Raw genomic sequence first — 26,234 nt, forward strand, 5'->3', positions numbered from 1 at the left:
CATTATTCATGCATATTTATATTTTTGTCTATTTTCCTTAAGATAAATCCCTATGAGTGTGATAAAAATGTATATGCAAAAAAATGTATATGCATTTAAAAAATTAAATATATATTACAAAAATTACACTCTCAAAATTTATCTTCCTCTCCAAGGGCACAAGAGCTACTACTCTCTTTTCAGCAGTTCTCATTTTTAAAATGGATATCCTCATTTTTAAAGTCTTTTTTTCAGATCAGATAGGTACTTTCTTATCATCCAGTATGGTTAAATGTTTTTATGTTTATTCCCATGCTTGCTTTGAAAATTAGGCAGTTGATTGACTCATACCTTGCATTGTAGTTCACTCTGAACCCTGAATTTTTAAAAACTTCATTATTCTATGAAGTATTTCCTCAATAAATCGAACTTGTTAATAGTGATGCTGTTTTGCAAGCAAATGGATTTCCTTACGGAATTTGGGGAGGAATAAAAATATGCTGGAGGGTAGAATTATCCTTGAATTGGCGGGGGGGAACCCATGATCTCTATCAATCAAAGTCACCTTGGAAAATGGTTGATCCTTGGGACTAGGCCTGGATAAAGGAATTCCAAGCATTTAATCTTGGGAAGAGAAGGCAGTGGAGATTGGAAAATGACATCAGAAAATTGAATCAGGATGCAAAGGTAACTCTAAAAGAATAGAAATGAAACAGTAGTGGCATTATTCCCTAGAATGGCAACTATTATCTCTTTATCTGTTTATTCACTTAACAATGGTGTGGCTTAGTAGGCTATTAATAAGGAGCAGCATGGCTTTTTAAAATCATTGCCTTCCCCTTAGGATATATTTTAGGAGATGAAGACTTGAAGTGTCTTGTAGTTCAGAAGAGGCTTTCTTGACGATTCTACCTCAACCAGAGCCCCACCCTGCCACTGTGTGTCAGTGCCTCCTGTTGCTTCTTTCCCAGCGCTCAGCACAAGCTGACATTATCCTGTTTTCTTGCTTATGGTCTGTCTGTCCCAATTGGAATGTAAGCTCCATGCAGACAGGATTGGGTCTTACCTCTTCTTCACACCTAGAACACGGAAAACATAGTAGAAGTATTTATTGAAGAAATGAATTTACTATGAAGTGTCTCAATATGGCAATCCTAAATTTAAAGAGTCGTATTTTATTTTCATGGTAATTTTCAATGGGATGGAATAAATGTGCATGGAATACCACACCTGCGCTAGGCACAGTCTCAGGCACTGGCGATAGAATGGTGAAAAATGGGGGAGGGTGTTTTCCTGCTTTGGAACTTACAGTCTAATGGACAAAAAAGCCAAAACAAAAAATAAAACACTCTCTTTAAAATGAAAATATTACTTTTCTGAAAATATTCTCTGGGGAGAGTTGAGTTGTGAGCTTTCAATCAAGTATGCTCCGACAGAAATCCATAACCGGCCTCCTGGCCTTCAGGAATATAGGGACTCTGACCTCTCTTAGTGGAGGTAGCACTCCACTTTGGTTAATGATTGGAACTGTGGGTGTTTTTAATATCCCTTTATAATCTTTTTAGGATTTAACCTCCAGTGCATCTGGAAGTAGATAGAGGCCATTTAGTTACACTATCATTTATATCAAGCTGATTAAAGTTAAGTAAAGCTACTTTGGACATCAAGAGCTGAGCTATCGTGACTATGCCTACAATGGTATATACCCCTATTACAAAACTCCGATCCCATACATTTTATTGGGTCTTTTGGGAGAGTGCACAATCAGTAAGGGTTCCATTTTTTTCCCCCCTAAGGAGCTCGATCATGTTTGGCTTTGTACTCTGATTTAAAAATCAGGCATTCATTCTATGTGTAAGTCCTCCAAATATCATCTGGGCGTCAGGCCAACTCTAATTTCACAAGCAGATGAAATGATGTGGGGTTTTTAGCTCTTTTTGTTGGCAACCCTTGTGAGCAATTGTGGCCTCTTTCATTTGGTTTGCGTGAAGCAGCGAAAGTGTTTTCTTGTGCCGATTTCAGCTGGCGGCTGGGAGTGTACCAAGGACAGATGCGGAGAAGTAAGAAACGACGACCATGCTTGTCACTGCTCAGAGGACTGCTTGGCCAGGGGAGACTGCTGTACCAACTACCAAGTGGTTTGCAAAGGTACATGTTTCCTTGGATTGACTTGAGCTTTAAAAGAATAAAAACTGGTGTGGCTCAGTGGTTGAACATCAACCCATGAACCAGGAGATCACAGTTAGATTCCCGGTCAGGGCACATGCCCAGGTTTTGGGTCCCATCCCCATTAGGGACTGTGCAGGATGCAGCCAATCAATGATTCTGTCTCATCACTGATGTTTCTATCTCTCCCTTTCCCTTTCTCTCTCTGAAATCAATAAAAATAAATATATAAAAAATAGAAACAAAGGAATAAAGACTGGAGATGCTCCAAGACATCCTGGCTATTGGGGATACAATGCCTTGGCTATGGGCTCTGGAGGAGGAAAGGAGATGTGCCTTTACATTTCTCATGCTTCCTTCTTAGTTTTGCTTCCCTGCCTCTTACTGATCTGAAATAACAAGGAAATAACCTCAAATTTTGAATTTAGCTAGAACCACAGTAATGAAGAGATGTTTAAAGTTCCTGCCTTGGTTCCCTAGAAGCAGAGCCTGAGAAAGGAATGCCATACGTGGAATTTATTGAGGGAATATTCTGCAGAAAAACCCATGTGAGAGAGTAAGGGAAGTGGGGGCAGAGGGAGGCGAGCAAGGATGCGGTCCCAGGTAAAGTTTCACTTTGGGCTGCTCTACAGCAGTCGGGAAGGTAAATTTGAGTTCTTACCCTGAGGCCAGGGGTCCTGACAGTTGTAAGCCCAGGCACTACCAGCAGCCGGATGAGGTAAAGAAGGTCAGGGCATCAACAGCTCCTGTCCTACCCAAAAGCCATGCATGTGTGTGCACTGACTTTGGATGCCTGATGGTATAATATGATGGTTTTCTTCCAATAATAAATAATAGTTAGTGGACTACCAAAAATATAAAAGACACAGTTTCTGTCTTTAAGGAGTTTCAGTTGCCATGGCACCCACTTATAGAAGTTAATGGAAAGATCCAAGAATCTTTATGTAAAGTTTGCAAGTCACTTTTTGGTGTCTGATTTAAGTCCTTCCAAGCTGTGGCATGGAATATTCAAGAAGAGTTTCTGTTAAGCATAGGGAATCTAGACAATAACATTGTAGTAGCTATGTATGGTGTCAGATGGGTAATGGAATTATCAGGGTGATCATTTCAAAAATTATATAAATGTCTAATCACTATGTTATACACCTGAAGCTAATATAATATTGTATGTCAACTGTAGTTGCAAATTTTAAAATACTAAACATAAAAGTTAAAGAAAAAAATTGAGGGAAAAAGCAAATCAGTTCTGAAACGTGTAGTATTCGGTTGTGGCAAGAAGGTATTACATTAATATTAAATTCAGAAAATTTCTCCTATCCAAATAATCATTGTCATTGTTGATAAAGCATAACTTTAATTGAAAATTTGTTCCTCTTCCCTTTTATTTCCCTATGTAGTAAATGTACCAATAAGCCACAAAGGCTATTAGATGAGAAAATAAAGAAAAAGTCCTAGGTATCATTGGACATTGAATCATTAAACCAGCTTTTGCTGGTTTAAAATTCTAATTTCAATACCTTTGTGAGGCCCATGTGTGCAGGGTACCCTGAGTTATTACATTTTAGGGAGCGTGGTACTTACTTACACAGTTGTTAGTACTAAGATTCTTGTTGACCAGGGAGATTTCCAATGCTATTTACATGGGAGCAATTTCTCCAAAGTCTTGGTCACAAATTTTACTTATGTTTAAGGCTTGTGATTTTTGTTTGTTTTACAACAATTTAAGGTAAATTATTTTGATAATTTTTATTTTCTCTAAAGGAGGCCACGTTTTTTTAATCTGAGTTCTTTCTCTTCTCTGTCCTTAGAAGATGTAGTTTGTGCTCTCAGATCTTGGTGAAAGATAAAAGTGAAAGAAAACATTGGTTTTTATTCCTAAATTTAAGGGCTGTACACAGATCCATTGGCAAATAATCTATTGCAATCTCCCAGCTATCATCCCTGCATATTCTAAGCGTTTTCTCCCAACCTAAGAAAAGTGGTGCCATGCTGTCTCTGGCTTTGAGATGTTTAGTGGGAGGAGGGGGGAGAATGTTCCATCTAATGACCAAACAGTTTATTTCTGGAGGGAAACAAACATGAAATGTTATCCACTGACGCCACTGGTGTTTTTATCTAGAAACCATTTAGGCTCCGAAGGCTCGCATAAACACCACTCGGGGTTATTAAACCTTAGATTTCCCGTTGTGTATGGGTGTGCTTTAGGAAGCCAAACCAGACACCAGGCTTTATTTCTGAGTTTCTTTTTGGATGGTGTCCCATAAGCAACAAATACCAACCAGGACACAGGTCCTGGAATTTTACTCTTCAAGGCTCTGGATGGCACCTATAATTTGATTCACCAATACATTGACCCATTTTCCTTATAGGAGAGTCACATTGGGTAGATGATGACTGTGAGGAAATAAAGACACCAGAATGTCCTGCAGGGTAAGTATATTTTATGAATAGCATGAAATTTTATGTATTAATTGATGAACTGTCACAGGATATAGATGGGCAAATGCTTAAAAAGGATGCAAAACTGAAATCCACTTATACAGGCGAACTTGTGAATAATAAGTCAAAAGCTACAATGTGCATCTTGAAGTAGAGAAATTCACAGAAATATTTTTTCTAACACTTCTGACATATCAGAGACTAGTATTCTCTATTCTCCGACTTAGCTGGAGATTTTACAAAGTGTATCTAAATGTCACTGAAGGAGGAAAGAAACGTTTCTACAGAGACTTGTGTTTTTTTTTTAGTGTGTTTTGTCTCCCCCTAAAGTACTGCTTTTGCTTTTTTGGGGTGGGGGGGGGCGAGGGAAGACTCTAGAACTCAAAAATATCATCTGAGATGGTAACATCTACAAGATGCTGTAGAAATCTGACCTACTACCAAAGCAGAATGACACCCTAGTACTCAAGTGGGACCAGCAGAAGGCACTTATGCTTTTCAGGAAACTGTTGAAAATTCATGGACCCTTAGAATGCCTGTCAGAAAAAAATTTTTCAACAAATGTGTTTTTATAAATGTATTTGTTGGAATGTGTTTTTGTTTTAAGCAAAGTTGGGACACCAAATCCAAGTATTTATTTTAAATTTATTTTTTTAAATATATTTTTATTGATTTCAGAGCAGAAGGGAGAGGGTGAGAGAGATAGAAACATTAATGATGAGAGAGAATCATTGATTGGCTGCCTCCCACATGTCCCCTACTGGGGATGATACCAAAACCTGGGCATGTGACCTTGATTGGAATCAAACCCAGGACCCTTCAGTCACAGGCCGACACTCTACCCACTGAGCAAAACCAGCTAGAGCTAAATCCAAATATTTAGATATTGTCTCGATTCTGGCCTCCTTTTTAACTGTAATGGGCCACCTGAACGTCTTTGGATGTTAGAATGGGATGGCAATGGTTTCTGACTTTAAATGTGTTCAGTTATTTTTGAGGAAAAACCAGTCTAAGTGGTAGAAGCCTTGTTAACTGATAATAGTAATGATAATAATGAACTCTCACATAGTATTGCTCTAAAAGCTTTATATGTGACTCATTTAAAATATGCCTTTTTATTATGTAGCTTCAAATAATCTCAAGCCTATATTAGCTGAATTATCAGAAACAGTTTTGCTTATAGTTTAGTAGTCTCAAGTCTGATTAAATAACTGAATATTTAGAATATAACAAAGGACCTATTTTATCAGATCCTGCCCTAGTTAGATGTATAGTCTAGTCCTTTACTGATTAAATTTTAGAGATCTCAATAATTTAAATTATTTTTGCAATTATTTTATAATTAAACCAAAAATAAATTTTTATTAGTGCTTAGTTCTAGTGACAGGAGTGCTACTGCTATTAATTTTATATCCATCCATTCATTCATTCATTCATTCATGAATGTATGTAATAAATATTTATTGAAGCCCTACTGTGGGTCCAGAAAATAAAAAGATGAATAAGACACAAGCTGTGCTTTGAAACTAGTGAAGGAGTTAAACACTTTAACAGATCATTATACTATAATGTAACATATCCTATATAATAAAAGCATAATATGCAAATCTACTGAATGTCAGAACAACCAGCTGGCAGGGGGCGGGGCTGGCAAGCAGGCGGTGCCAGGCCAGCCAAGGCGCTTGCCAGTGGGCAGAGGGAGGGAACGGTGATGGGGGTGGCGACCAGTGGTGGCTAAGGGGCAATGTGTATGGGGGAGGGCCGGCACCATCCCCTGATTGGCCTGTCCAGTTGCCTCCTGCAGGGGGAGACCCGTGGTGGCTGCAGCGGGGTGATGGGGGTGGCACCGTCTCCTGAGCGGGCCTAAGCCATCAGTAGGACATTCCCTGAGGACTCCTGGACTGTGAGAAGGCGCAGGCTGGGCTAAGGGATGCCACCCCCCCCCCCATCCCTCAGTGCATGAATTTTCATGCACTAGGCCTCTAGTATAAATGATAAAAGAGGTATGAATTGATATCTTAAAGGAATTCAGAAATGTAAGCAACTAATATTATACAAGAGGAAACCTTGAGCTGGGTTTTAAAGAGCAAATAGAAGTTTTCCAGATAGCAAATGAGAGAATGCATACTCTAGGCAAATATAACAGCTTTTTACATTGTGAAAAACCTTGTTTGCGATGTGAGAGGCAGCCATGGAGGAAGTACATTAGGGGATATCAGTCCCTTCACTTGCTATTTTATGATTTTGGCCATTTAACTCTGGACTTCAGGTGCCACAGTGCTATGTGGCTGGAAGCTCAGCGGTATCTTTGGTTTCATCTTGGAAATCATTGGTCCCAATCATGAGAATGATTCAGCATAACGGAAACTCTGTGGCAATCATTTTTCTAAAGCTTAATGTGTTATGTTTCAGGTTTGTTCGCCCTCCATTAATCATCTTCTCTGTGGATGGTTTCCGTGCCTCATACATGAAAAAAGGCAGCAAGGTCATGCCTAACATTGAAAAACTAAGTAAGTCATCTGTAATCCATGATCTGCAAAGTAACGGTTCAGCTATGGGCTTTGAGATCTCTGGACGCATGGCTGGAAATGTATGTTTTATTGGAAATATAAAAGTAAAGATTAACACGTGCCTTTGATGGTTTATAGAATGGGTTTCTATGCACGAAGTGATTCCTGCCAGTTCTTTTGTTCTGATCTTAACTTCTGTTCCCAGGGTCTTGTGGCACACATTCTCCCTACATGAGGCCTGTGTACCCGACGAAAACTTTCCCCAACTTATACACTTTGGCCACTGTAAGTATTTTTTCAAATGATATAAATTCAAAGGGCTGATTTCACCCTGAAATGACTTAAAGAGAGATTTTTTTAAAGATGTTTCTTAGTGTTCAAAGAAAATGTTTCTGTTTTCATCATAACTGCCTCAGCTGTTCACAGTAAATGCCTTTTACAACATTGTAGGTGACCCAATGTCAAAGTAACTTTAAAACAAACCATTTTTTAGGTACAGTTTTCTCTGACCACACACATTAAACCTCTGAATTTTCAAATAAAAATGTTGACTTAAGGGCTGCTATGTATTAATTTTCAGATACTTCCATTTCTATCTTGCTTTCTTCTTTAAAAACATCCTTAATTAGTTTAATTATGCTTATTAGTTTTTGTTTAGGGTAGAAATAGAACTTAGAAAAAGGAAAAATGTATGTAGATATAGAAATGTTTTTGGAGGTACATAAGTAAATTTCAATTAAAGATTATTTGGTATAATAAAAATTGTTGCCATCTTATTAAATTGCAACAGTTGCCAAATATTAAATTTCTTTATAATAATGTCAAGTTTATCAGATGACTTAAAATCAGTCTGTAGGTAATATTTATGTTTGCTCAGACACATACTTTTAGAAATTGTTTCTATAAAACCTTTTATGATAAGAAAATTTATAATAGAACTAATGTGGGTAGATTATTGTTACTTTAGTGATAAATTTCCTTTTACTCAAAGGGGCTGTATCCAGAATCACATGGAATTGTTGGCAACTCAATGTATGATCCTGTATTTGATGCCACTTTCCATCTTCGGGGGCGAGAGAAATTTAATCATCGATGGTGGGGCGGTCAACCGGTAAGTTTTGCATTTTTGGGTGTGTCTGTGCATTGAAACATTTCATCCCCAAATTGGTTACCAACCAAAAAGGTGCATATAATTTTCTCACACTTAGCAATGTTTCTTTCTTTTGTTATTATGTATATATCTGTAGGTGTATGTATGTACATAATATACAGGATGGGGCAAAAGTAGGCTTACAATTGTGAGTAAATAAAATAGTTTCTTCTAGTATTATTTTCCATACAAAAAATAATGCAAGAATAAATTATTTATGTACTCACAAACCTACTTTTGCCCCACCCTGTATATGTATATAATATGTATGTGTATTTATATTTATACATGTATGATGTATTTCTATAGGTATGTATATACATGTGCATCTGTAATCTACACTAATAAAAGAGAAAGATGCAAATTGACCATACCTTTGCAATGCCCGCCAGCCAATCAGGAGTGAGTATGCAAATTAACCCAACAAAGACGATGGGTTAATTTGCATACACAGGCTCTGGGCAGCCAGGGGCGGGGTGGGATGCTTGCATCATCGCCATGGCAATGACTCAGGCATTCCTCACCGCCCCAGCCGCTCCAGGCCTCTGGGCAGCGCTGGAAGGCAGAAAGGCTGCTCTAGGCCAGAATGAAGGCAGAAAGGTGGTTCCGGGCCAGAGTGAAGGCAGTGCCAGCAGTCAGGGGATGGAAGGGACATTCTTGCAAGAATCTTTGTGCATCGGGCCTCTAGTGTATATATACAGATATTTATGTGTTTATGTGTACATTTGTGTGCAGATATGATTATAAAAGCGTGAGATGATAAGTATCTTCATTAGGGTAATAGTGGTGGAAATGCTGACATAGGGATGAATTTTAGAAACATTTTGAAGAAGGAATAGTCAGGTCTTAATGATTTATTAGATTTGGGGGTAAGATGAGAAAAAGGAGTCAATAACTGTAACTACCCCAAAATTTTGGCCCAGGTGACATGTGAACAGAAATAGGGAAACTTGCTGAAAAAAGGAAACTCGATGAAACCCACAGTAATTTAATTATTATTTTTTTGTTTGTTTAACCCATTTTTTTAAAGTCTTGGAAGTTCCATATAATATGTGGAATCCTACCTTGCTGATGGACCAGAAAATTAATACTTTGAAAGAAATCATCCTATTTACTTCAGATTAAATGGTTGGGCAAAAGTAAAAAGGGGTGTACATGGCTTTCCACATAATATTTTTCCTATGACTATGTGCTTGGTTAGGCAATTGTTTTGGTCAGACATGAGCAAAGCAGCAATGCAAGGCAATGGTTGTTGAAAGGACAGAATTGACTGAGGGTAGAAGGATGATAATCCCCACAGAAACACAACCCGGTACACATAGTCAATCAGAAACCTGTGGGAGAAGAATGCCAAACGGTTCCATCTCATGTCAAATGTGACTGGGGGCTGTGTCTCCCTGAAGCACTGGTTAGGAAAGAGGGCTGGCAGACCTCTGTGGGGTCACCATGGCAAGAAGGTTGGACAGGGGCTGCACACATCCATGTGTTTACCATCCAGAAATGATCTCATACCTGGAAATGTTTGCTGCTATCTGTGGGCTAAATACAGACTATGAAGTAAGAAAAAAAAAAAGGTATTGCTCTATGAGAAAAGGTCATGGTGAAAAAATATTCATATCGCATAATAAGTCAGCATACAAGGCTAAATGTGGACTTTTCATTAAAAAAATAAACATTGGGAGACTTCCTGTATGTCTGAGGAAGTGTTTCTTTATAGTAGAAGGCCTGATTGTGCTGTCTTTATTCAGGCTGGGCTCCCAGGAGTCTATGATGACCTAGGTTGTGAACATTGTGAAATTTGTTTACGGGGTGGATTTCACACACAGTTTATGATAGAGGAACAGTGTATGTGTAAATAAAATGATTGAAATGAGAACTCCATCAAGCTGTTGCTCGTTGGTCTTTTGCATTAAGCAGACTTGCCTGGAACCACAAAGGATATAGAGATAAATAGTAATTTTATCAAATTGGATCGCTTTACACCAAATGTTGACATTAGGTTTCCTCTGGGTCGACATGACTCAGAAGATGAGTCCACACATTCATTAACTTCTGCAGAAACGGAGCAGAGGGATCGCTGTTAACCAGCCCAGTGAAGTGAAGCCTCTGTCTCAACTGTTTGCCTGTTTCCTTAATGACGCTCAAAGTTGACACATTTGACCAAGTTTAGTCCTCTCCTAATGCTGACCAAGATTTGTGGTGAAACTGATTTTGCTTCTATCTTCTTGAACAAGACGCCACCAAGAATTCCAAGGAACATAGTAGCTGTAATTTAAAAACACATTTTATTGAAATTTGGCCTATAGGAAAACATGGGCAGAAACTATAAAAAACTACAGTATAAGAGTATAAGATACTATAAATAGTATAAGAAGAGTTACACCTTAATAAATATTTCTTAAACATTTAAATCCTCCTCATAGAGGCTTGTGCATTTCATAAAATCACCAGTAAAAAAAAAAATAATTGGAATAGAGAGAATATTTATAAAAATATAATTAAAATATTTATAAAAAGTAAAAATCTTAGATAATTAAGTTAAGCTCAAATTATTTTTATGGAGTGATGAAATCAGGAAAGTCATTTGGCTAAATAATATAGAGGTCAGATTAAATGGTGAATAAGAATCACTCTTAACCTAGTTTAAAATCTAATAGATGGGCTGAGGCATTTGTACAGTGTCTATTTGAAAATTTGAATCTCACCATTAGGCTCCCCAAAATAATTTCTATAATTTAATTTCATCTTTTTAAAAATCTTGATATAGCCACTTTAGCAAAAGTTGAGTCTGCTTTTAATTTGTCAATCTTTAGAATGCGCTGTTAAAAGTTGTCACTCACTCTATGATCCTACATTTCCCATACATATTTTAATGGAATTTCTTTTGTTGTTTTAAGATTTATTTACTTTTTTTCTCATTACAAATTTGTTACTCTTAATGGATTTTTTTTAAGTGTGTTTGTTTCTTTGAAAAATCTCTCTGCTGTCATCCTGCAATTTCTCATACTGAGATATCTCAGTGGGCAGTTCCCTAATAAGTTTAAATCTGGACCTGAGCAAGGTGGGGAAGGAATGAGAATCCAAGGGGTCCGCTACATGTGGGGATCTGAGAAACAAGTCCACCACCCCACCAGATGTGCAGTCTTTTAAAGCCCTAATTTCTGGAGGAAGGCCTTTCTAAGAGGAGCGGATACATTATCATCCCTTCTCCAGTTGCTAGGCCCACTGCCGTTTTCTGCCAGGATTGTGATATAAGGAGCTGGTCTGGAGGCCGCCCTCCACAGTTACTGTAATATAAAAATGCAGGAAAGATGGTGAGTTCAAGAAAGAGACAGCAATGAGAAGAATGACACTGGAATAGAGCGAACTTCGCAGTTAAAGGGATTGACTTGATGTCTCTTTTTGTCTCTTTCATTATCCTGCTAGTGGGAGGCTTTGCTTTCTTTTCAGGAAAATTTTATCTTTTCTTTATTCGGTTGTTTCTTTCCCATATACTGTTAGAAATCTGCATTTCTTTCTTTTGACTACATCTGCACATGCTTAGGATGGACTCTGCTCACCTGATGCCTTGCTATAGGCTCTAACTTATCTTTCAAATTGCAGTTGAACTGTCTGCCCCCAGGTAGCCTGTGCTAAGCTCCCCCATCCCCAGCTAAGCTCAGGGACCCTCCTTTGGCTTTTCCTATGATTTCTATCATAAATTTGACCATATCATTTTGAAGTGATTCACATGTCTGCTTGATTTCTTTATTTTAGGGCCTTGATTTCTTTATTTTATTATTCTCAGGACCTAACCCACAGCCTGACACATGTAGGTGTCCCACTACTCCGTTTTGGATAGATACGTTCTGCACGCCCATTTGCCTGTACTTCCCTTCCTCTTCTTCATCACTCACCTTCTTTGACACTAACCACCTGGAAAGAGCCACACTGGTCCATAGTCTCTTCTCCTGGATCATCCCACAGACTTCACATCCTTAGTTTGTTCTGACTCTAATCTCAATGATTGGTTTACTCCTGCTGGTACTGGACCCTCACCGTTCCTTCAGGTCTCCCAGAATTCAATGTATCCCACGTTCGTGCCTTTGAATGCAAAGGAGTCATTTCTCTGCAAAGAACTGCTTAGAACAACTACAACAGTGATTCATGTTTTTGAAAAATGTGTTTTGCTTGTTTTCTTTTTCAAAACTCCTCGCCTTCTCCCTCAGCTGCATCCTTTACTTAATTTGAGAAAGTGTTCGATTTCACATTTAAATCCTTCTGGTTGCAGTGGGAAAGCTCCCCGCCCCCCCCCCAGTGATAACATATCAAGAGGGTACAATATTATTCCCACTTGTCTCTTTTTCAAACTCTAATATCTAGGACACAAATGTTGAAAACTGTCTCTTGATAAAGCAGGGAAATGGAAGAAATATTGGGATTAAGGGCAGGTGTATCTAAACCCAGTGTCTTCTCAGCTCATTTTTTTTTTTTAAGCTGTGTTGTTTTACCAACCACTGAGGAAATTTACATTGCATTTATATTCCGGGAAATCATAATCCCACTTCTCTGAATTAACAAGGAACTAGGAATTTGTCTCATTTCTCTCTTTTATGGCCTTATGAGCTGTACTTCACTTTTCTTCTTTTGGGCCAATGATTTAGTGCCTTTTTTTTCTCTGTAATTACTAGATTTAACTTTAAATACATATGACCTGCAAAGGAACTTTTCTGGCTGCTTATGATCTGCCGTAACTTAAGCACTCTCTATGTTTCAGTCTGGTGCCATTGGCCAACCTTACAGGTCGGCTTTATTACTGCTGGCATTTGTTTGAGATTTTTAAATGTGTTTGTAAAATTTTAAGTATTTGCTCTTATTTGTTCTCTTTTTGCATTTTTCTAACCATGCTGCCAATTTCCTTTTAGAAAAATTCTCCCAGAAAGCAGGGAGAAATATTTTGCTTCTTTTTTTTTTGAGAAGAAATAAACATTTGAACTTGACATTGTCTTTATCATTCACATTGCTCTTTATACAATTGGTTACCGTTTTTCCTGATTACAAAGATTTTACTTGTCACTGTAAGAATTTGGGAAAGTTCAGAAAAGTATAAAGAACAAACAATCTTGGTTTTGCCATCGGGATACGTTTAGCACCCCCTCTTGTGTCTTCTCTCCCAGTGCTCTCTCCTTGCACCCCCGCGAAGCCCGCTTCTGGTGATCTTGTCCCTTGAGTGCTACTGGCTGACAGTTATTTATAGGGCTTCCTGTTGCCAAGATAATGCCAACATCAGCATGTGTTCCACAATACCAACATTTGAAAGTGCAGGGTCATCATTTGACAACATTGCATTAAAAAAAAAATCCATTAGAAAACCCCATATCGATCTTATATTTCATATCTGCCAAATATTGCCTAGTACAGCTTTCTTGTAAATAGCAAGCCACTCAATTTTCGAGGAAGTTGTTTGGAAATGAATACTCTAAGCTGTGTCCCTGAAATTAAAGTAAGTATGCAAACAGATCACTTAATGTGAGAGACTGGTCTCTTCAGGATCTGGTGTGGTGTTGAGGACCTGTGGGGTGCTCAGCACTTAGTTTGAGTGCATCTACTTGCTCACGGAGGTGCTGGAACATGAATGAATGAATGAAAGTCCAGGGCACCTGGGCATGCCAGAGTTTGTACATAAGGTGGAAATATACTCTGGACCAAACCCTGGAACACTGGAACAATCTGAGATCCTTGTCTCTCAGATCCATCCCCACGGGACCCCACCTCTGCCAGGCTGAGGACATCCGGGATCTGTCAGGGTGCCTATGCTCACCTGCCCCATCCCTTGCTTGCCAACTGCAACAGCTGCAATTTGGGGGGCTGAGGATTTTCATGCCCCGCCCCCGCCCTGACCCCCTAAGGAGCTGGGAATCTGCAGTACTCTCCCAGGCCAGCCATCTCAAACCATGGCCTTTCGAAATCATGGCCGAGCTCCTCTTTGCCTTACATCTCCCAATTACCGCTTTGATCACAAAAACCAAAGGTTTTCGCTGGAGTCAGTAAGACACCCTCAAAGTCTGGATGTAATGAAACCAGAAAAGGGAGTGGCTGCGATTCCTAGACCATTTTTTGCTTCTGTCTTATAACAAACAAGCCACTCTTCTCCTTTCTGTTTGCCTCCTAAAGTGAGTGGGTTTCTTCTCACAGACTGCTCTTCAATGGAACACATCCTAAACTGTTTTTAACGTTTCTGGAATAACTGTATTATATTGCTTTCCATTATTGCATAATGCTAAGACACTGTTTTAAGGCCTTTAAATGTATTATGTCCTTACAGCTTAGAATAAGCCTATGTGCTAGGGAATATTACCTATATTTTAAAGGAAACTGAAGCTCAGGCAGCTTAAGTAACTTGCTGGAGGACTGCAGGCTGGTAAGTGACAGGGACAAGGCTTAACTTCCAGCCACCTAGCTACAGAGCTCAGGCTCTTAACGGCCCCATCTTCTGCCTGAAAACCACATGGGCTGGAAAGAATATTTTAAAAAAACTTAATGAAATGCTTGGTTCGCCTAACTTATTCCAGGAACTTATTCCTAAAATTCCATTTCCTAACAGGCTAAGTAAAAGATACAAAGGAAAATCCAGAATAAAAAAAAATAACCTTTCTCTTTCTTTTCATTCACTTAGTTTAAAGCAAAACGAGACAAAGCTAGGTTTGGAGATCCTGACATCTGTGTGCCAAATTGGGATTCTCCTCTGTAGGCTTTCAATAGTAAAGGAAACATATGGTCCACTCCTGGTTTCTTTGATGATTAGAATTCTGCCACATACGTGCGATGTTCAGAACAATGATCAGACGAGAAAGGTACAGAACAGACTTTTGAGATGAAATAAGAGTTTTTAAAAATGCCACTAGAATCAGGGCAGAGCTTTTGAAAGCTGTTGCAGTGAACAGATCAAATAACATTTATGGAAATAATGATTCTGATTTCCAGATGTGAAAAAAAATCATTGCAAATAATGTGAAATTTATGGTGTGGGTAAAGTATCAGATAGCTGATCTAATATACTTTAAAACTTTTTTTTTTCTTCCTTGACCAAAGCTCAGAACATGTTATAAGACTCTTATTTTTCCTCATTAGCTATGGATCACAGCCACCAAGCAAGGGGTGAAAGCTGGGACATTCTTCTGGTCTGTGTAAGTTACCTTTATTTTGTCAATGTTTGTAAAATTACAGTGATGACTGCATTTGTGAAACATTGATTCAATTTTATTTCATTTCAGTTAAATGGAAAAGTGCATGAACTTACGAATATTTTTCTGATTCAAAATAGCCTTCCAGTTATTTTTTCCAGAGATCATCTCTCTGTCCCCCCTTCCATTTCCTTCTCCCACCCTCTCTTCCTCTTCTATCTCTCTTTTATCCCATCTTTTCTTAATCGAATGTAAGGAAGATTTTCTCTTCCTCTTCTAGTCATTCCTTAAATTTCTCTGTCCCCTTTCATAGGTTTTTGATAACTTGCCACCCAGGGAATGTGTATCTGTCTTTGTTTATTGCCGTGGTTTGTATTATCATTTTCTATAAATACTAGAGTCCCGGTGCACGGATTCATGCACCAGTGGGGTCCCTCAGCCTGGCCTGTGCACTGTCACAATCTGGGACCCCTCAAGGGATATTGGATTGCCAGTTTTGGCTCAGTCCCCTCAGGCCAGGCTGAGGGACCCCACTGGTGCATGAATCCGTGCACTGGGCCTCTAGAATGCATATAAGATCTTTGGTTAATCCCTTCCTGCCCTCCCCTCTTCCCCCTTCCCTCTGAGATTCATCAGTCTGTTCCATGTTTCCATGCCTGTGCATTGAGCTTCTTCCCCCTGGTGGTCAGTGTGCATCATAGCTACCGGTCAAATGGTTGAATGGTCACATGGGCTTTTATATATATAGATATTCTAACCTTCTATATTTATTTTGACTCACAACTTTAAAAATGTAGTGTGGGCTCAGGCTGATATAGTGGTCTAGACAGTGGATATTCCAGACAGGAGGCAGGGAAAGCCTCTATTTTCACCCCATTTTCCTAGTGAACCCCAGGATTTCCCTAAGTAGGAAAATACCCCCTCCCCCAGGTGATGGGGAGATTAGTAGTTAATGTTCATAAAGTAGAAGAAACTTACCTAATAAAAGTGCCAACATGTTGATTATTTTTAAGCTCTTGGTAAGAAAAGGAATCTGTTTTGACTTTCATGGGGATTTTGTTCCTCCTGAGATGTTCTTTCCATCTTTTTTTTAAAAAAAAACACTTAAAGCTGTTTCCATGTTTGCCCCATATTCCTTAACAAAAATTTGACTATTCTATAATAGTAGTGTGCTGACAGCAATCACAGGTTTAAATTAATCCAGAGTGGTACTGTCTATATTCTCCAAATTCAGGAATAAAAGTAGCTTTTTCAGATTTGAATGGTTAAGTTGTAATTGGGTTTGGTGATTTGAAGCGAAGACAGAGGACTCCTTTAAAAGTCTTTTTTCCCCTTTTTTAAAAAGAGGTTTTCTGAGTTGTGAAATACACATGGGCACGTCAGACACTTTACGTAAATGGCATGTTGATCTACTAGCTTAATCCTACGCATTACTTTTTCTATGACCCTTGACTGTCATAGATACTTATAGAAGTGATTTTTTCTGTTGGACAGCATATTTGCCTGGCAAAATGGAGAGGAGCCAACAATGTAATTAATACTTAGTCCCTGCCCTTACCCACCCAAACTGCTGTAAAGCTTTATTGAAAAGGCCCAGTGTTCTGGTTTTGAATGGCCATTTTCTCTACCCATTTCCAACCACTTATAAGAAGGTGGCTTTTGAGTGCTCCAAAGATGTCTGTGGTTTTGTTTTGCTTCTCAGGCCATTCTTCTTGTATCTATATCTTAAAAATGATTTGGATTCATTTTTTGCTTTCTATTTAAAATATCTTTTTGTAACTCAATAAAAACATGATCACATTTCCAGTTATTTAATGGAATATGTGTAAAGGCACTACACATAGTGCCTTTAGAAAAAATTTTAATTTAAAACCAGATTCAAGCCATAGACTTAGAAGGTCATCTTTTTAACATGATTCTGTGCTGCAACCTAGATAATTCTTGCCTTTTAAGTGATAGTATTTCATTTCAAAATCATCCTCAGCCGATGCTGTTACATTTTATAAAAATGTCAATTCATGTCCAAGGCCAGTAATTTCTTCTATATATGAGTGTTTAGATTGATTCTAATTACAGCTCCGCCACTTAATAGATTGTTGACCTTGAACAAGTGATGTAATCTCTCACTAAACCCATGTCCTCATCTTTGAATGGGAATGGTAGTGCCTTCATCATAGGGTATTGTGAAAATAGAATGAGTTAACTTATTTAAGTGCTTAGTAGGATAGTTAGCACATAGAGAACAACCAATAAATGCTATTTTTCTTTTTTACATTATCTCTTTTAACATGACCAGAAAATGGCTATGTATGTCCTAAGGTAATTTGTTTTCCTTTATCACTAAATACCTTATCTAGTCCTTCATTTTGCATTCCTTTTTTTTTCTGACCATGTCCAATGTACAAGGTCTTATGACAAATTCTGTATCAATCAGTGATGGTCACGATGACAGCATGAACCCTATTTTCATTTCTGTGTGGATGTACGTTCTTCCTTTGTCAGATATGTTTATGTTGACTCTGAATTGTATTTTAAACACTAATGGGTAAGGGCCATGTTGTGTTGGTCTGTGGTTATTTCATAAGGATAACCTAGAACTCCTAGGAAATTTAGACACCACTTTGTCCAATACCTCATTTTTTGAGATTGGAATACTAAGGCGTAGAGAGGTAAAATGTTGTGCTCAAGGTCATACTTAGAATGAATACTCAGACCTCCAGTGTTGTCATCTTATACTCTTAACCAGCTGTGGGCAAACTACGGCCCGCGGGCCGAATCCGGCCCACTTGAAATGAATAAAACTATTGAAAAAAAAGACCGTACCCTTTAATGTAATGATGTTTACTTTGAATTTATATTAGTTCACACAAACACTCCATCCATGCTTTTGTTCCGGCCCTCTGGTCCAGTTTAAGAACCCATTGTGGCCCTCGAGTCAAAAAGTTTGCCCACCCCTGCAGAGTGAGCAAAGAGTCTTAACACACACACACACACTCAGTCCTGCTCAGGAAATCATAATAACCTGCTTATCTTTCCAAGCAGAGAATGGTAACTCCTCGTTTTTTTGTTTTGTTTTGTTTTGTTTGGGTTGTTTGTTTTGTGTTTTTTGGAAGGAGTATCTTTTATCTTTAATTTTATTCCCACAAATGCCTTAAACATAATAAGCCTTTAACAAATATTTTCTGAATGAGTCTATCATCTCTTAGGACCTGTGAATCCAGTACATAATTGTAAAAGCTAACATTTTTCTAGACTCTTTTTATGTGCCAGGCACTATTCTAAATGCTTTATAAATATTATGTCTTTTAATCCCTACAAACAGTCTGGTAATACTACTATCATTTTATAGAGGCACAGAAGGGTTAGGTAACTTGCCAGTCTCATCACCATCACATGTGGAGTCAGGATTCAAACCCAGACATTCTGGCCTCTGAGTTGATGTTTTATTCCCTGCCCACTACTGTTCAAGCACCCTGTCCAATGAAAGCCTTAAAGCAGTGGTTCTCAACCTTCTGGCCCTTTAAATACAGTTCCTCATGTTGTGACCCAACCATAAAATTATTTTCATTGCTACTTCATAACTGTAATGTTGCTACTGTTTTGAATCGTAATATAAATATCTGATATGCAGGATGGTCTTAGGCAACCCCTGTGAAAGGGTCGTTCGACTGCCAAAGGGGTCGCGACCCACAGGTTGAGAACCGCTGCATAAGAGCATTCTGAACTGGACACAAATTTTAACAGCTTGTATTTTTCCATTAGCATCAAATGAGTTCATCAAAGTCCATTTTTATGACTTAACGCCGATTATATAATATAAAGCAGCTTGTATGTAGGTAGTGAAGTAAGATAAGATGAAAAGGCATTTGCTTTTTTTTTTAATTAGGAAAGAATTCAAAATACGTAATTCTTTTGTTCAGGGGATTTCTAAGGCTGACAAATTAAATCTCTTATGTGATTAACCTGACTTTGCTATGCCTATTTCTAATTCAATTATAAGATATAATAAACGAGGTCACATTTATTCAATTGGAATTTGCTCGAATGAGGACTTATTTTATGGTAAACATGATTTTCTGAGTAGGATGGTTTACACCAGTGGTTCTCAACCTTCTGACCCTTTAAATACAGTTCCTCATGTTGTGACCCAACCATAAAATTATTTTCATTTCTACTTCATAACTGTAATGTTGCTACTGTTATGAATCGTAATGTAAATATCTGATATGCAGGATGGTCTTAGGCGACCCCTGTGAAAGGGTCGTTCAACCCCCAAAGGGGTTGCGACCCACAGGTTGAGAACCGCTGGTTTAGACAGAGCGAGACCCCTGAGAAGTGAAAATCCCTAGTCTATCAGAGAAGGCTGGAGTGGGTGCGGGTGGGGATGGGGGATGCTGCTTGTTTAGAGATCCTGCCAACTCCAGCCTTCTACCATGGCTCTGAAAATTTGTCTTTCTCCATGCTCTCTCATGCTCACATCCACAAGGAGTAAGTGTTTAAATGGCTCACCCAATATTCCAGGATACATTTTAAATAGTTTTTAAGACAGGTTTTAGGTTCACAGCAAAATTGAGCAGTTGGTACAGAGATTTCCTATATACCCTCTGCCCCCACTCATGCATAGTGTTTCCCATTATCAACATCCTTCACCAGAGTGGTACATTTATTATGAGTGATGAGTCTGCATTGACACATCATTATCACCCAGAGACTGCAATTTACACTATGGCTCACTCTTGGCCACAGTGATTTTTACTAACCACAGTTAAACTTGAGCTTTAGTTTGAATTCATCATAAACATGCTCTGATGCCCAGTGTTGGATGGCGGAGCAGAAAAGCATGCTGTGCTCCTTGCTAGGAAAGAATAAGCACATTTCCCTATGAATAAAGACATCACTCAGCTTGTGAGCATCTGCAGGAAACTTCCCCAAGGATGCATTGCTGTCATGTTAGCCAAGAGCTCTTTAGGCGAGTGCCAGATTTAGGGTAATTACATTTCAACAGAAGAATGAGACTTAAAACACAAAGTCATTGTGGATGAAGATTATACCCTTTTTGTCAGGCTCGTAATTATATGTGCCCATTCCTGATAGATTTTTATAGAGCCTGAAGAGAATTTCAAGAATGCCTTTCTAAACCCCTTATTTGTGGAGGGGGAACGTAAAGATTCAGATTAAATCATGTTTCCAAAGGTGTATATATATATATATGTGTGTGTGTGTGTGTGTGTGTGTGTGTGTGTGTGTGTGTGTGTTTAGAGATAGTACAATAACTAATTCTGATCATTAATAAAAATAAGGCTTCTTTTTATACCTACGAGGGGCTAGAAACTGTACACGCCCTTTGCCTATCTTGTCTCATTTCATCTTTACAGCCAGCTAGTGCAGGGTGTTTTGCTATTATCTTTATTTTACTGATAAGTAAACTGAGGCCAAAAGAGGTCAAAGAGGCTTAGAAGTCAAGAAAAGTCACACCACCTTCCAGAAGCAGATTGGACCTGGCCTGGTAGCTCAGTTGATTAGAGCTCATCCCAATATCCCAAGGTTGTGCTTTTGATCCCCTGTCAGTGCACATATAAGAATCAACCAATGAATGCATAAATAAGTGGAATCACAAATTGATGTTTCTCTCTCTCTCCAAAATCAATTTTTTTAAAAAAAAAGGCAGCTTGAGGATGTAAATCCTGGTCCCTCTGTGGCCACAGCTAACAGCTTTACCCACTAAATGGCAAAGATTCTGAGCCCTGGGTCCTTTCTGCCTGCAGCCTAGTCTCTGATCAGCAAGGCAGGTTCCTCATTTGATTGTGAATCAGTTTCCAGTCTCCTTTGTGGTTGAGCAATGTAATATGTTGCAAGTGGAAATGGAAGTTCTAACACTGATTTGAATGAGGCTCTTTTACAACAACGAAGTGAAAACAGATGGTGGTAATTAGAGAGCACTTGGCCTGGGTTCAAGAGCAAGTGCTCAACAGGCTGGAGCTTGTTGACACGCAATCTCCCATCATGCTTTGCTTGTTATTACCCTACAAAACTCCCATTATGCTTTCTTGATAATACCCTACAAAACTCCCACGTGTTTTGGTTATTACTGTACAAAACTCCCATCATGCTTTGCTTGTTTTACTCTCCAGGGTCATCCCTCATGAGCGGAGAATATTGACCATACTGCAGTGGCTCACCCTGCCAGACAACGAAAGGTATCTGTTTCCCTCTTACTGATTTTTCTTTCCCTTTCCTCCCTATACTTTAATCTTAGCTTAGAATTGGGTAAAAACAAAACAAAACAGGCTGTGGAATAGAAGCAAAACCAGGGTTTGGTATTATTAAGTTTTGTGGTTCTTAGCCTTAAGCCTTACTTCCCTAAGAAGATACAATAGACTAGGTTATTGGGGAGCATTTAATTACATGGATTACTACATCTATTAATCCTGGCCTCTACCACATATTTTAAGGGAGTTCCTGGCTTGGATAAATGAACCAACTGCATTCCAAGGATTGGGGAAGCAGTAAGACTGACTTTTCCCTTTAATGGAGCTGCTGATTGCGTGGCCCCTGCGAATTGTCACTGGGCTGTATTATCTTGAGGATCAAAGACCTGAGAGTGTGTTCAGATTTTCCTCTGTGATTTTTTTTTTCTTTGTGAATTTTGATCCCTGAAGGCGGTACCAGGCAGTTACTGCCTTCAGGAATCAAAGGGATGGTGATGTTTTATTATGTTCCTCTTTCATTATGGTGGTGGTGGTGGTGGTGGTGGTGGTGTGTATCGGAGGTGTTGCGAGTGGTGGATGTGGAAGGAATAGAAAGCAAAACAAAACAAAAAACAAGAATGTCATGTTTTCCATGGTAAGATTAATAGTTGTTGGGAGATTAAGGATGTTGGATATTCTTTGTTACATGTGGTTTGGGGGAGATTCTGAACCTTCCTATTTTCCTCTAGGCCTTCAGTCTATGCCTTCTATTCAGAGCAACCTGATTTATCTGGACACAAATATGGCCCTTTTGGCCCTGAGGTTAGTAGCTTACCATCTGCCTGCAGGGAACCTGTGTCCCTGGGCTACCTGATCTATGACCTTATTTCGTGATTTGTACAAAGTCTCTTGGGGTGTATGTACCTGAAAGGTTTATAAGAGTCAAAGAATTATAAGACTAAAATCATTTTAAAAAACCTTCAACATACTTGTTTCTCTTGTAGGGATTTCATTTCAGATTGATTTGATATTCAAATAGATTTTAAACTTGGAGTTGATGGGAGGGGTATACCCAGCCTTGCAGGCATTGGTCAAAGGGTGAAGGATGGGGAAGGGCTGGCATTTTCCATCACTGGGACAGGAATGAAAAGGAATCTGGAGATAAAACCTGCAGCATAAAAATTGCAACTGATTTTCAACTTCGTTAAAATTATTATGCAGTTCAGATGGGGTACGTCAGTTACAATCAACCAGGCATATGTTACAGCTTTGTAAACTTTTTATTTGATAAATTTTGACATTGGCATATACCTGTGAAACCATCACCTGATCGAGAATATGAACATGTCCATCACCTCCAAAAGTGAAATAAGTTCTTAATGGAGAAAAATACTGTTGAATGAATCTAGTTAGCAGAGCAATGTGACACCCTTTATCAAACACTAATATGTGGTAGAAGACAATCTGTTTGTAAGGTAGTAGCCAGTATAACTTCAAATTCAGGAGGGGAAGAGGATGGTGATGTTTTATTATTTTCCTCTTTCATCTAGAGATGGAAATCTTCCAGTGTTTTAGCAATTATCGCTTAAAAATTCCACGACATTTGCAAAGCTAAACCTTTTAATATTTTCAATATTTCCCACTACTCATTCTTAGTAGAGTGATGAGGACTACACCAACATAATAAAACTTGATTCTGGTTGAGAAATCATCTAAAAACATTGTTAATGGCAATTGCCTTCAATTCCCTGTTAGGCCATGACAACACTGTTGGCTATAATCAAGTTCGTTGTGTTCAGCATAAGAATGAGTAGGATAACTGTAATACGGATAATACTTATTTTAAATATTTTTAGCAAAATGCAGCCTGTTTAAGCAAAGACAGTTAACAGCAGGGAGCCATAAGTATTTCTGAGTGCATTCACATTGCACTCAGTGGTGATTTTTTAAGCACTGGAAACTAATGGCTATTTAAAACCATTCTTAGTTTGCCTTAAATCATTGAAGTCATAGAAGTCTGATGCTCTTATTCCTATCCCTTTGATGTTCAACCAGTGTTGCATGATTATGAAACACAAATGATAAAATGAGATAAACATCTGCATGCATGAAACACAAACTTATTTTTGCCAGAGCAAGCCTGGCTGTTTTATCTTAGGATGTCTTTCTTTGAGATTAAAGTGAACAAATGGAACCACATTTTATGAAAATGTTAAAAAACAAAAAACCTCTAAGCAGTTCCATGTGCCCTATTTAAAGGTTTGACTTTAAATAGATAATGATATCCCCCGAAAGACCCTGTGGCATAGGCAAAATAGGGATTTGGGAGCCACTTGGTATAACCATGCTTCTAAAAGCATGAGGCTGAAACTTAAAGAGGTTTAGGGCTGCTCAAGTTGCATGGCTGATAAGTGACCTTAGAGATAGAACCTCAGAACTTCCAACTCCCAGACCCCGGTTCTTCCCCTGGAATCATTTAACCCTCCTTCAGGCCAGGAGATAAGCAGAGTGGTCAGTTAATAGCTATGTTCCAATTATACAAGACTTTTTATGTCAGAACTTGGCTTTTTACACTAAGCTCTTGTAATCCTCATTTTCTTAAAAGTTGTATGGGTTAGTAATAAGCATTCTTTTTTAATGGACCTCTCTGGATTTCTAATATGTGTAGTTCAGTTATGATTACTTACTTTAGTGTATGTGTGTATGCTTTAATTAAGAAATAAACTAAAAAGTTTTTTAATGTACTGAGCAATGATAAATGAAGCATAATATAGAATATTTTAATTTGCTGTAATGATGGGTTTATGCTCATTTTGCTCATAAATATACAAACAGATTTTTCTTGTACCATTCTTTGAATTAAGAGTTGGAAGTATTCAGGAATACTATGTTCTTTTTAGTATTAATACTTCTTGTAACTAGGATATTCTCACATATTGACTGGGTAAAACAGTCTGAATTAGATCTATTGGAATATGTCTTCAGTTATGATAACCTAGTAACCTGGTCACTTTCTTCTCCTAATACAAAGGATATTTCCAGATGTCACTATTTTTCATTTGGTTCTAGGAATCTTATTTTTAACTGAAAGGAAAAAAAGACACTTTATACTTTAAAACACAAAACCAAAGCAAGCCAGCAAAATCTCTCTTCTGTTAGAGACTAAATTGGTTTATATACCTATACATCCATCATATACATTTATTGTGCATGTAAAGATTATATTAGCTGCAATATTGTTTTTAAAATCAGGTACATGCTATCTTTTCCATCAATGAGAAATTATCTTGCATTTGAAATTTCATTGAAATGATTCAGTCTAGCAAAATGGTTTGTGCTATACACAGTTGAAGTTTGTACTTTCTTGCTTAATTGAGTATACTTTTTTTTCAGGACCATTCTCAAAGACTATTCAATTAGATGACCAAACATTGGGCTAATAGTTTCAAGAAATGGTGTATTATTGCTCCTGGTTTCATAGTGTAATGGTGAATGTTCAGAAATATGCTTGCTTTTGATTATTGGCGCAACCTTTTTCTCTTTTGACCTTCTATGCTTCCTCTGTGACCCCTCGTTCGGCTGCTCTTCCAGGCCTAGAGGCAGAGCTTTGGCTGGCTAGTGACTACCTTCAGAAGGCAAAGGATCCTGAAAAGCAGGGAAATTTGCCCCTCTCCCTCCCATCCTCTTAATAACCTCAGGCTAAGCCTTCTCAAGTCAGACTAAAGTATGGCTGGTCAGTGAACACTTAGCTTCCATCTACCTCTAACATTCGAAGAAGGAAATACATGCAATATAATCACTGGATGAAAACTCATTTTGACTAAATCCTGTTCCTCCTGCTGCTCCTCTAACCCGCTGCAATCGGAAGGGCCCGCCTTCAGAGTCTTCGGAATGTTGAGGTCTCTTGCAAAATGGCCGGGTGTCTGATAGGCAGACTTGAGCTCTAGCTGAATGTATTCAGTGACCATGAAATGAGAAACCCTCTTTCTCCTTTGCTTCTCTTCTCATGGAGAATTGCCTAAAACTAGAAGCATTTAAAAATAATACCAAACTCAACCAGAGTCTGTGGGGCTGTGTCTTTCAATCGCTCTGCTGGAGAGCGAGGATGAGACAGAAATGGAAGTGCCTTTGCAGTTGCTTGCTCTGGGAACAGTGAAATCGCATGGCAGATGGCCTCCTCTGTGGATACACTAACATTGTTCCTCCTTCTGCCGCTTCCTGCATTTGAATGAGTCTCTGGACAGTCCTACCGAGAGAAATCAGCTAGGTAAACAGCAGAGCTTGCTGCTTTAATTCACCTTTGCACCATCAGCAAATCAGGGGCCTGGTTTTCTCCAGCATCTGGGAAGTCCCAAAAGGTTATGTTCCTTTTTCAGTTTACGTGTTGGCATTTATTACTCTCTAGATTTTCACAACAAGATGCATACTCGTGCCACTCCCCACCAAATGGGTTTCTGATAGAGTATAAGTTTACTCTGTCTTGATATGTGTACTAAGATGAAGAGATATTGATGACTTTTTACATTTTACCTAATTATACAAGAGAATTTTTTCTTTAAAGACAGTTCTATTTATGGTTATCTCATGGCTTAGAGGTTCTCTGTATTAGAAACCTAAATTGTCAGTGACAAGTTCTCTC

At 38.5% G+C, this 26,234-nt stretch overlaps 1 protein-coding gene across 5 annotated transcripts in view; it reads left to right on the forward strand.

The window, feature by feature from the left end:
* ENPP2 (ectonucleotide pyrophosphatase/phosphodiesterase 2) overlaps positions 1 to 26,234 on the forward strand; it is a 104,797-nt gene that overhangs the window by 39,487 nt on the left and 39,076 nt on the right. For all 5 annotated transcript variants that reach the window (XM_006769096.2, XM_006769094.2, XM_006769097.2 and 2 more), the window contains exons 4-11: positions 2,002 to 2,127; positions 4,515 to 4,575; positions 6,997 to 7,094; positions 7,300 to 7,379; positions 8,086 to 8,205; positions 15,355 to 15,410; positions 21,539 to 21,604; positions 22,345 to 22,417. In XM_006769096.2, the coding sequence (XP_006769159.1) occupies positions 2,002 to 2,127; positions 4,515 to 4,575; positions 6,997 to 7,094; positions 7,300 to 7,379; positions 8,086 to 8,205; positions 15,355 to 15,410; positions 21,539 to 21,604; positions 22,345 to 22,417 (680 nt within the window). The remainder of the gene's footprint in view (positions 1 to 2,001; positions 2,128 to 4,514; positions 4,576 to 6,996; positions 7,095 to 7,299; positions 7,380 to 8,085; positions 8,206 to 15,354; positions 15,411 to 21,538; positions 21,605 to 22,344; positions 22,418 to 26,234) is intronic.

This window comes from Myotis davidii, unplaced genomic scaffold (assembly GCF_000327345.1).
Source record: "Myotis davidii unplaced genomic scaffold, ASM32734v1 scaffold1, whole genome shotgun sequence".
NCBI classification, from domain to species: domain Eukaryota; kingdom Metazoa; phylum Chordata; class Mammalia; order Chiroptera; family Vespertilionidae; genus Myotis; species Myotis davidii.